The sequence below is a fragment of the Macrobrachium nipponense genome, chromosome 30, assembly GCF_015104395.2.
Source record: "Macrobrachium nipponense isolate FS-2020 chromosome 30, ASM1510439v2, whole genome shotgun sequence".
NCBI classification, from domain to species: Eukaryota; Metazoa; Arthropoda; class Malacostraca; order Decapoda; family Palaemonidae; genus Macrobrachium; species Macrobrachium nipponense.
In genome coordinates this window covers 68331644-68343885 of record NC_087218.1, presented here as the reverse complement: position 1 = coordinate 68343885, position 12242 = coordinate 68331644, and the positions used below count along the sequence as shown (strand labels likewise).

The 12242-nt window shown below is 43.2% G+C and overlaps 1 protein-coding gene across 1 annotated transcript in view; it reads left to right on the top strand.

Annotated features, from left to right (window-relative positions):
* Positions 1 to 12242, top strand: part of LOC135202579 (receptor-binding cancer antigen expressed on SiSo cells-like) — a 76469-nt gene that overhangs the window by 51594 nt on the left and 12633 nt on the right. The window contains exon 3 of the mRNA XM_064232087.1: positions 377 to 568. Within this exon, the coding sequence (XP_064088157.1) occupies positions 377 to 568 (192 nt within the window). The remainder of the gene's footprint in view (positions 1 to 376; positions 569 to 12242) is intronic.

Here is a 12242-nt window from a genome sequence, read left to right as displayed (position 1 = left end):
TTAGCTGGAACAAATTATTCTGATTCCCATTATTTCTTTATGGGGATATTTATTTCATATTTTGAAGAAATCGTATTTCTAACAGCCTTCTGGAGTGGATTAAGTTGGAAGTCTGAGGTACTGCTGTACAGACATTATTTAGCTAAATGAATATTTACAGTAGGTACTCTTATTATCAGCACCAATAACTGGAAATTGGATGCATTTCAGGGCTAAAAAATCACCAATTTTTGGCACTAGACAAGCATCATTAAACCTGATTGCCAATAATTGGGGACTACCTGTTAATTAGCCATAGAGTTATAGATAGTAATACTAGTATGAAAAACATTCTTTTTATATAGATGTATATACCTATATATTTTTTGGCCCACAGAATAACCCAGACGAATACGCAGGTTGGGATACTTGGGATGTACCTTCATCAGTAGTAACTGATGGAGGTGGAAGAGTCACATCATCAAATATATCTCCCCTCCAGGACCACATTAACCAGTATCGATTAAGCCAACAAAAGAAGTTGCTGGAACAACCAGAGGAACAAGAAGAAGAGCCAAATTATTTTGAGGTAAGTAAGAGCATAAGGTGAATGTTATGTTTACTTAATTCATGTTCATGAGGCAAATTCAAAGTACAACATGGAATTGGGAAAATACACAAAATTTTAAGCACATAACACTTGGAATCTTTCAAGGAGGAATTTTTCAAAATCTCACCAGGGGAGATAAGAGATTGTAAGACTTAGAATACAATATGTACTTGAGATTATATTTGGGGAAGGACATTTTCTACAACAAAGTTATATTAATGGATGAAATTCAGTTTTGCACTCAGGATTTTTTTTACAGTTATCTATTGAGCAGTGTTTTAAATAGCATTGTAGAAACATGCTTTAAATTATGAGTTGCTTTTGCCTATTGCCAACTACATAGAGCAAAAAACAGTTACTTGTCTAAATAGTAAATAAGTTATATTCATACTTGCAGTTGGTATTCCAGGGATGTTTTAAATTTCAAAAATAATTTTATCTTGAGTTACAAGAAATTTCTTTTTAAAATCCTACTTGCTTTTTAAACCCAGGGAAGAACTCTGTCCAGTAATAACAGCAAAATGGTATTTAAGATAGTGTAGTCGCTGTCTTGTTCTCAAGGATTACCCTTTCCATGGTCTATCCAGAGCTCTATGGTGACCCGAGTAATGTCAAAGAATTCTTTTAACTTGTCTTGTGGCCGTGTATTGTGTCATAATGATAAATATTAGAACATGTGATAGAGTATAAATGGACTCAGGATAAGAAGGCACTTTCTATTATCCTCAGCGAATGCTAATACCCAATTTACCTACATCAAAACTGCAAGAGGTGGTTATCCGCGTACGCATAATCACGTTGTTCACATATGAACAAAATCCGACCAAAACGCCATTCCCTTTCTGGTCGGTCAAGAAACCAGAGCTCAGAGAAGTCCATTCTTTGCTTATTGATTCAGCTAAGTGCATAATTTTAAGTTACTGGTTAAGAATTTTTTAGTTTTGACTGTGGAGCAATGATTTACGGTGCATGAAAAGCTGTAATTGGCTTATTTTGCCAGCTCATATTGGCACTTCTTACAATTTATGATTGATTTGTGATCGTTAGGCTAACTCCGAGAATTTCATTCTTCACCTCTTAACTACATTACCAAGGTTCATGGAAACATATAAGTTGAAAGCTAAGTGTACAGTTAAGTTTTAGCCAAAGATATTATTGTTCATAACATGGAACAAAGATTTGATCGTGTGTGAAAAGCTGTAAACCGTCATTTTTCGCCAGTACATGTCAGCGCTAACAATTTAGGATCATTAGCTTTGAGAGTATCATTCTTCACTTATTGATTTCATTATCAAAGTTCATGGAAACATCAAAGTTGAAAGCTAACGCATTATTTCAAATTAGTTTAAAAAATTTTTACATTAGACCGTGGAACTATGATTTTATTGTGCGTAAAAAGCCATAAACCGGCTTTTTTTTCACCGGTACACGTCGGTGCTTCTTACATGTGATCATTAGCTATTTGTAGAAGTGAGATTTTTCTTTAAGAATTTATGATTCTGTTTATCTGTTTTAGTTAAAGAAATGTTCCAGAATTATTATTAATAATATAGATAATCCTTTCAGACAGCGATGTCTGTAAAAGCCTTCCAGACAGTAGTCTACAATGTACATCAATTCAGTGAGAAAATGCTAGGTAGGCTGTAGTAGATATTGTCTGTAGCCTACAACCTAGGATTATATATCCTTAAGGGTGAACAAAAATAACCTGGATTAGGTAGTAACTTGAATTAAGGTAAGATTTAAGGACATATCCTGTTAGGCTATGGGCCCAGGCATAGCCTAAGTTTACACCAAAAACCTTAGGATTAGATAAAATGCTACAGACATTTTTCCTTTTTATATAATCTGTATACTTGCATTGTCTTAATACTCTAGGCTATCTTTTGCATACTCTTAAAAGGGAATTAAATTGTCAAGATTGAGTAGGCAATAACTTATGCTAGGGGATAGGCTAGCCTAGCTATAGAGTTTCACATTGGTAAGTTGCCATTTTTTATGTGGTAGACCATAAACAGTTAATTAATCAGGATTAGACAATAACTTAAATACTAGGTGATAGCCTAACTATAAAGTTTCACATTAGTAAGTTGCTTTTATATAGTAGACCAAAAACAGTACATAGATCAAATGGGCCATGAGGTAGTAGCCTATTTTAAAGGCTACAAATTACACCTGGTTAATCCCATACCTTTAAAGGTAAATTAGTTAATAAGGATTAGACAATAACCTATACTAGGTGAAAGGTTAACTATAAAATTTCACATTAGTGAATTTCACATTAGAAAGTTACTGTTTTATATAGTAGACCAAATAGCCTAGGGTTAGATATAAACAATCTTGGTTAGACAAAAGATGTAAGCCAAACTAAGAGTTTACATTAAAGGGGGCCGGCCAACTAGTGGCATTTTTTAAGGACAGGACTTTGATATTCATACCACTTAATAAGGTGACTTGGGACATCTCCAAACCGCATATGATTTTCACCTCTGACCTTCGGTTTTGTGACGCCAGGGCGATTTATCCCGAAAATAACCATTTTTCAAATTCTATCTCCTCCCATGATATTTTATATTAAGACCTGGGATTACTACCATATATAGACCTGATGTAGACCTCCACACAAATGAGAAGTTTTTTCTAAAATTCATTTCTGGGCTCAGCCCGTGTCGCTTCGTGAAATATCCTTTTAGTTCATATTTCTAAGGTAAATATTGCTAACATTACCAGAGAAAAAACCAAAATGGGATGTCAGAGCATTCTGACTAGCTCACCCTATAAAAAGAGGGTGTCGGTATGGTTTCTGGGGCGAGTGAAACCACTACCACGGGCCTCTTGTCAATTAGATCCCTCCTTCACAAAATCCTCCTACTAGAGAGAGCTGTTACACAGCCCGCGTCAGCAACTACTACTACTAGCGCTCCACGCCAACACGAGCGCCTCTAGCGGCCATCCTTTCTGTTAGCAGAATCCCGCACACACGTGTTTTTTCTTGCTGTGCTTTTTCGCTTTCGTTCTTTGGATTATCTTTCGAGATGGAACTTCAAGCTATCGCCGCAACTAAGTTAAGTACTGCCTAAGTGTTTCGCGTAATTTTAGCCAGTTAGGGCCCGTTTTACCGCTTTTATTTACGTTATATGACAGTGCCTTCTACGACATGGCTACAGGCTCGCCCCAACTGGCTCGCCTCGTGTACATAATTCTTATTCAGCTCCTTCGGTCTCCCATACCGTTGTAGCTATTTCTGTGCAGTATTTATGTTAACTTTTTCGTGTTGTGCAAGATTTGCTATTCTATTGTTATGGGAATCTAGCTTGATTGAGCTTTTGCCTTGTTACCTTAGCTCAGTGTTCATGCATGCATGTGCCTTTGTCTAGGTCTGTTAGGCATGTAGGACATACGTCCTTCTCTTTTTAGTCCTACCACCCTGGCCGTCGCCCTCCGTTCTTACGTACCAGCAGAGGCCAGCTCCCGAGTAGTTAGGCGCACTCCCTCTCAGGTCGGTTAGCCTAGCTTCTCTAGGACATTTCTTTATCTTTTACTTTTGATTCCCTTCCTTTCTATTATGATATTTATGCTTATATTATGTTGCATGTTTGAGACGGTTAGAGATAGCCTAGGCTATCTCTTTCGCCTGGCCTATCCGACCGCGTGGCCCTACCACGTTCACGGTGGACCAGGCGATCGCCCTGAGCCACCGGCTCAGTCACCCCTCCCTGCCTCCCTTTCCCCTACGGGGGACGGGGAGACACGTACCGCTCGCTCATGTTGCCACGGCAACCACCCGGGCTCACTCCCCTCCTCCTCTCTTCCCAGAAAGGATACGGGAGTCTTGAGAGGGGGGGTACCTTGAGACTGTCTCGTCTTACCGTTCTCACCCTGGGTTCCACGGGGGTGTCTTAGTGCGCTCGGGTTGGCCTGGCCACCTAGCTCGGCCGTGCTCAGACCCCCTCGGGTCCCTTATCGCTCTCTCTCCTACCCCGGTCACCCCCATTTTACCCACTGCGCCAGCGGCGGGCTCCGCTGGTTCCGCCAGCTCCATCATCGGGGGGTGACGGAGAAGAGCTCAGCTACATGCTTCTATATTTATTTGTCTTGCTATCATTTTAATTTTAATTTTATTTTTGTATTTTATATATGTGTGTAATGCTGAAAATTCCGCTAGCCGGCGGAGCGCCCGCTCACCAACCGGGTTCTCCTTCTGCCTGCGAGTTTTTTCTACGGCGGAGCTATGCTCCCGCTGTTTTGGTTTATTCACTACTGGGTTAACTCTCTCTTGTTCCTCCCCGCCGTTCTTGTACCCACCCCCGGCGTATATGCTGGTTGCTAGTTTGGTGAAACTCCTTACCCCGGCGTGCCGGATATTTCTAACTAGCATACCAGATCTACTGGACTCTCACCACCACAAGAGAACAGGAGAAGGTTAACACCTATATCTCCACTCCGGCATATAGCGCAGTGTTATATCTCTTAACGGGCTAGTCCTGTTAATCAGTGTTGATACTCATGTATCTGTCCACTTACAGGCTACCAACTGCCAGGAGTCCGGCTGTAACGCCATACTGCAGGACCCCTGTGGCCACGAGGTCTGCAGGACCCACGCCGTCTGCGCCATCTGCTATGGGGACATAGCGGTATGGCACCATGAAGCATGCTCTATCTGCTACGATCTTGTAGAGCAGTTTTCCTCCAGTGTAAGTTTATACCGGAATCTATTTGCTATATAATTTGACCATATAAATGTACTCCTATAAGAGATACAATGACATTTTGAACTATTATGTTTAATCATTAGCAGTTTAGCCTCCCCTTCTAGGGCTTACAATAACCCTCTCTTCCAGGCTACCGCTGTGAAGGATGCCGCAGCGACCACCCTGAAGGCCTGGGTCGGCGGGTTCGGCAAGAACGTTATGAAGGGGCAGCCATATATCCTGGATAAGAATATGGCTCTCCGTCTCTTCCCGGGAGCCAAGGCCACTTGCTACATTGACCCGGCAGCGGCGGCTCCGTATATCTCTACTATCCAGCTTCAGGTGGCCCAGGCGCTGGCGGCCCAGAGCAACCCCGAAATCGCAGATGACGTGGCTACTCTAGATCTCAACTTGGAACCGATGGCGGTAGGTGATCCAGGTAGTATGTTGGATGAGGCAGGTTTGTTGGGGGCTCAAGGGCTTCCCTTGGGTCCTTCTGGATCTTCTTCCCCTGTACCGTCTTCTACTTCCTTCCAAGGCTTTTCAGAGAGTGAAATTTCGGTCAGACCGAAGTCCACTCAGGCTATCCCTAAGGTGAAAGGGAAGCGTGAGTTGAAGACCCTTGAGAAGACAGCGTCTAAAAAGACCACGTCTTCCTCGTCTCATAAGCCTCCGGCTCACCACCCCGGAGAAGAGAAATCGAAGTCCTCTTCTTCTTCGTACTCAAAAGGGTCTAGAGGCAAATCCTCAAAGGATAAGGCCCAGGCTTCTACGAATCCTGAGCCTTTGACCTCTACAGTGTCCAAAGACCCGGCTCCTTTTGACACAGATGCGTTTGCTGCAAATATTATGCAGCAGATGGGCAGTTTTGTCGGGAACCTAGTTCAAGACAAATTTGAGCAGATGTTATCACACATCTCTACTTCTTTTGAGGAGTCCGGTCAGTAGATTCGAAGCATTTCGGAGAGACTGACCAACCAGGAGAATCTAATGGCGAGTCTCCGGGAGAACCCTGCAGTCCTCCCACAACCTGGTATGGCGGTGCAAGCCATGCCGGACTATGATTCTCTCCCTCCCTTCACACCAAACAACCCATGGAGAGTTTCGTCGTATGCCCCTTTTAAAGACGGCATGCTGACGTTACCGGACTGCGGCACTCGAAGGCTAGAAGACTTCAAGTTCCACCCCGCCAATCTGCAGCCACCATTCATTGGTTACGCCCGTCTTACAGAGACAGCGATGAGAAGGGAGGACAGGATCCCCAAAGAAACCGTGATCTACAGCCGAGATCAGGCCCAAAGGGAGTGGCTGAGGAGCTTGGATGACTGGGACTGTGTCAACACCAAGCTTCAGGCTTTTAAGAGCCCTTTTACTATCTTTGTGGTGGATGAAGAGACACCTATTCCTTTCACCACAAAGTTAGCGAAGCTGACTCTCCAAGCCGCCATGAAAGACGAACCTATGCCGCAGCTCCAAGAAACGGAGCCCACATCCCTTCTTCTTCCTAGCACCGAAGACCTTTGGGCAGATCTACCATCCACATTTACGGTAGGTAAACTCAAGCCGGACTGTGCGATAGTACAGTTTAGCGAGAGGCTTCCTAGGCTCCCGGACAATCTGATTCAAGCCAAATTTGATGCCTGGACCAGGCTAGGAAGGACATTAAATGCCCTAGTAATGACGGAGTTGCGGCAGTAACATACGGCATGGAACCTCTGTTTAAGCTGTTGGCTAAAGCACAGACACATACTGTGCAGTGCTACTTATACGATTTTGTAGTCGCACGACGTAATTGCAGGAAACGTACTGCAAGAGGCGACTATTCGCCACGAACCTAATAAGTTGCTCGCGGCTTCTATTTGGGGTGCTGACCTATTTCCAGAAGCTCTGGTCAATGAGGTTCAGCACGAAGCGACAAGGCTGAACCAAAGCCTTAAGGTCCGTTGGGGTCTGTCAGCTAAAAGGAAGCCTGAACCTACTTCATCCTCTGCAAAGAAGTTGAAGAAGCCTAGGAAATTCACACCTTTCCAGGCTTCCCAACAACAACAAGTGGTTCAAGCTGTACTGGTCTCTCAGGTGGTACAACCCTCCACCTCGAAGAGTCAGGCTCAACCATTCCTCCTGCTGACTTCCAAGAACCAACCTTCTACCTCGTTTGCGGTTTCACCGGCCTTCAACCCGGTCTTTGAAGGACAAGCGTTCCAACCCTTTAATAGGTTTGGAAAAGGTAGCAGGGCTAGGGGTTCATTTCGCCAAAGAGGTGGCGGAAGAACACCTAGTAGAGGCAAGCACTTCCGGGGAGGACGTGGGTCACGACCTGCCCCAAGTCAGTGAGAACCCTCAGGTAGGAGGGAGACTGTTCTTCTATCGCCACAGATTGGGGTTCAGCAACTGGGCACAAAGTATTGTGTCCAAAGGACTAGGATGGAGCTGGATCAAAGGTCCCCCTCCATCCAAGACCTTCCTTCAGAGACCAACATCGGAATTGCGTGCCAAAGAAAGGCTCAACCAAACTAAGAATAATCTTAGACTTGTCCCGTCTAAACTTATTCATTCGTTGCGACGAGTTCAAAATGCTGACTGTCTCGCAGGTGCGGACCTTACTTCCCCGTGGGGCCGTCACCACCTCTATCGATCTTACAGACGCATACTATCATATCCCAGTAGCAAGACACTTCCGCCCGTACCTAGGCTTCAGGCTAGGAAACCAGGCATTCTCCTTCAAGGTGATGCCCTTCGGGCTCAATGTGGCCCCCAGGGTATTCACGAAGATGGCAGAGTCAGTAGTTCAACAACTAAGATCTCAAGGGATAATGGTAGTAGTGTATCTGGATGATTGGCTTATTTGGGCAACATCCGTCGAAGAATGCCACAAAGCTACGGTCAAAGTAATACAGTTTCTGGAACATCTGGGGTTCCAAATAAACAAGACCAAGTCCAGGCTAACGCCGGACTCCCGCTTTCAGTGGCTCGGCATTCAATGGGACTTGAAATCCCATACTCAGTCAATTCCGTTGGCCAAAAGGAAGGAAATAGCCAAAGCAACAAAACAGTTCCTCAAGTGCAAACACATCAAGGAGAAACCAGGAAAGAATCCTAGGTTATCTCCAGTTTGCCTCAGTTACAGATGTTCTACTGAAGGCAAAATTGAAAGATATAAACCGAGTCTGGCACTCGAGAGCTAACAACAGGTCTCGGGACAAGTTGTCAGCCATCCCGCCAATTCTCCGCAAACGGCTCCGCCCCTGGGCGGAGGTCAAGAATCTATCCAAATCGATTCCTCTTCAATTTCCCCCTCCGGCGTTGGTTATCCACACGGACGCTTCTCTAAGCAGGTGGGGAGGCTACTCTCAATTCAGGAAAGTACAAGGGACTTGGTCCCCTCAGTTCCGCCAGCTTCACATAAATGTATTAGAAGCCATGGCAGTGTTCCTCACATTGAAGAGGCTTCTACCAGCCAAGAAATCTCACATCAAGCTGGTATTGGACAGTGCAGTAGTAGTACACTGCATCAACAGGGGAGGATCCAAATCATGTCATGTGAACCATGTCATGATAGCCATATTTTCACTAGCAGCCAAGCACAAATGGCATCTATCCTCCACTCACCTGGCGGGAGTAAGGAACGTGATAGCAGACGCCCTGTCTTGTTCAGTTCCTCTAGAATCGGAATGGTCTCTGGACAGGCGCTCATTCCAGTGGATATGCCAAAAGGTCCCAGGCCTCCAGGTCGATCTTTTCGCATCACAATCGAACCACAAGCTCCCATGCTATGTGGCTCCCAACCTGGACCCTCAGGCTTATGCCACGGACGCCATGGCCATAGATTGGAATCAGTGGGAAAAAGTTTACATCCTTCCTCCAGTGAATCTTCTGTTGAAAGTCCTGAACAAACTCAGGACCTTCAAAGGACAAGTCGCTCTGGTAGCCCCAGATTGGCCCAAGAGCAACTGGTTCCCACTACTTCTGGAATTGGGTCTCCGGCCTCAACGGATTCCCAACCCCAAACTGTCTCACCCAGTGCAAATGAGGACTGTGTTTGCTTCCTCAGGAATTCTCAAAACCCTAACTTTATGGACTTCATGAAGTTCGCGGCTAAAAGAGATGCAAACATTGATCCTCAAAACATCCTTTTCTTAGAATCGGATAAAAGAGAATCAACTTTACGTCAATATGACGCAGCTGTTAAAAAGCTAGCAAAATTCCTGAAGGAAACAGAATCTCGAACCATGACTACTAACCTGGCTATCTCCTTCTTCAGATCCTTATTTGAAGAAGGTTTAGTAGCCAGTACGATTACTACCAATAAGTCAGCTTTAAGAAAAATCTTTCAATTTGGTTTTAAAATAGACTTAACAGATTCTTATTTCTCGTCTATTCCTAAAGCTTGTGCTAGGCTCAGACCAACAGAGAGACCTAGCTCAGTTTCATGGTTCTTAAATGATGTTCTCAGACTGGCTTCAGATACTGACAACGATTCATGTAATTACATATCTCTCCTAAGGAAAACACTATTTCTTTTAAGTCTGGCTTCAGGAGCCAGAGTATCTGAACTGTCAGCTCTCTCTAGAGACTCAGGCCATATCGAATTTCTCCCATCAGGAGAAGTTCTCCTCTCCCCAGATCGAAAATTCTTGGCCAAAAACGAAGATCCTTTAATGAGATGGGCTCCTTGGAAGATACTCTCCCTTCAGGGCAGTAGCCACCTCAATTAACTTTTTCCAACACATGAATTTTGATGATCTAAAAAAGTATACAGGCTGGAAGTCGCCGACAGTATTCAGACGCCACTACCTGAAATCCTTAGAATCTCTAAAATTTCCAGCAGTGGCAGCAGGAAACAGTTTCCCCTGACACTGTCTAAGTAGTTTAGTCGTAGATCCAGATCTCCTTCCTACCTGCCTCACTTACATCCTTCCTGTGATCCTACCACCAGGTTCACCCCCTTTTGAGCCTTAGTTGCCAAAGGCTATATTGTGATGTTTTCCTTATTTTAATGCTAGGAATACTCACAATTATATATATTTTTCATTGTCTAAATTAAGTTATTATAAGTTAGCATAATTCTAGTTTTTATGATCTCTTGTTATTTAATCATAAGGCTAACCTAAGTACTATAAGTTAATTTAAGTGTATATTCGCTAACTTCTGTAATATTACTTTAGATTATACTCATCTTATATGTTTCGTTTTTTATTATTACCTTGTACTATTTAGCTTTTACCAAGCTTGTGGCCATTTCTCTGGTACTATTTCACGAAGCGACACGGGCTGAGCCCAGAAAAGGGATTTTGACGAAGGAAAAGTCTATTTCTGGGCAAGGGCCCGTGTCGCCCAGTGAAATCCCCCCCTTTTTTTGTCTCACCCCTCAGCCCAAGCTTGGTTCTCTAACATTCAAGGATGGCCGCTAGAGGCGCTCGTGTTGGCGCGGGAGCGCTAGTAGTAGTAGTTGCTGACGCGGGCTGTGTAACAGCTCTCTCTAGTAGGAGGACTTTGTGAAGGAGGGATCTGATTGACAAGAGGCCCGTGGTAGTGGTTTCACTCGCCCCAGAAACCATACCGACACCCTCTTTTTATAGGGTGAGCGAGTCAGAAAGCTCTGACATCCCATTTTGGTTTTTTCTCTGGTAATGTCAGCAATATTTACCTTAGAAATATGAACTAATAGAAATATGAACTAAAAGGATGTTTCACTGGGCGACACAGGCCCTTGCCCAGAAATAGATTTTTCCTTCGTCAAAATCCCTTTTTTTTTTTGCTAGATATGAATTATTCATTATGGTAAAAAATAAACCCTATAAATCAGGAAAAAAAAATTAAAAAAAAAAGACTAAATAAAAATTGGAAAAAAGGGCTTGATTTGATTGTTCTATAATGTCTTTCTGAGTTATATACCAAATTCCAATGTTATAGCTTTAAAATTAAGTGAGAAGATAAATTTTGAAGGTCAATAAGTATAGTTTTGAGATTCGGGCATTCAAAGTTTTCCTTCGTATTTTTATAAAGACAGTGTTATTAAATAATGATTATTATGAATGTCTATTTCTTTTTTGTGTATTAATAAACCAAAACTATGTTATTTATCATAATTTAAGCATAAATGATGATCCCTTTGCTCATACATCGCAGCCTGGGGCACTGCGTCAGGCAAGACTCCTTCCTATGCAACTCTCTCTCTCTCCTTCACTAACTCTGCTTATTACAGCGAATTTTCTTCTTCTGAATGTTTTCCTTGTATTTTTCTCTTTGGCATAATAAAATTCTTGTCAAAACAAAGATAAACAAACGTAATTGCAAGAGAATGTCAGAGGGGAAACTCTGATGCTGATGACCAGAATACACTTCGCAGATCTGAATAATACGTATGACGATGATGATACCGATCATTCATTAAAACTGCTATGATGTCACAAATGCATGAGGTGGAGCTGAGCAGAAGCCTTCAGAATACACTTCGCAGATCTGAATAATACTTATGGCGATGATGATGATACCGATCTTTCATACAAACTGCGTTAAGGCGTCACAAATGCGTGAAGCAGAGCCTTCCATCCTAGCTAATGGCTGAGCAGGAAATCTTTCTCTTGCACTCCCCCCACCCCTTCTCTCAGATACCAGCACCCCCCCCCCACCCCCCCCCCCCCTAAAAATACTTGAAAAGACAATAGATTTTGATATGTTTGCGGCCCGTGACTCTCGGACATTGAACAGCTTTGCAGACACAGGAAATCAATTTTTGAGAACTAGCGACCACATAAAAGGGGAATTGCACAATCCAATCATGCATATTTCGGGACCGGACTGTAGTTTGTGTTATTACTATACCTTCTTTTTTTTCATATTTTAACTTTGCTAGATGGATACTCAATGGATTCATCCTCCCAAGATCACTTAAGTACTTGAAGCATGTTACTTTCAGTTTAGGCTACATTAAAGGGCATTCTTAATAATTCTTTTCATTT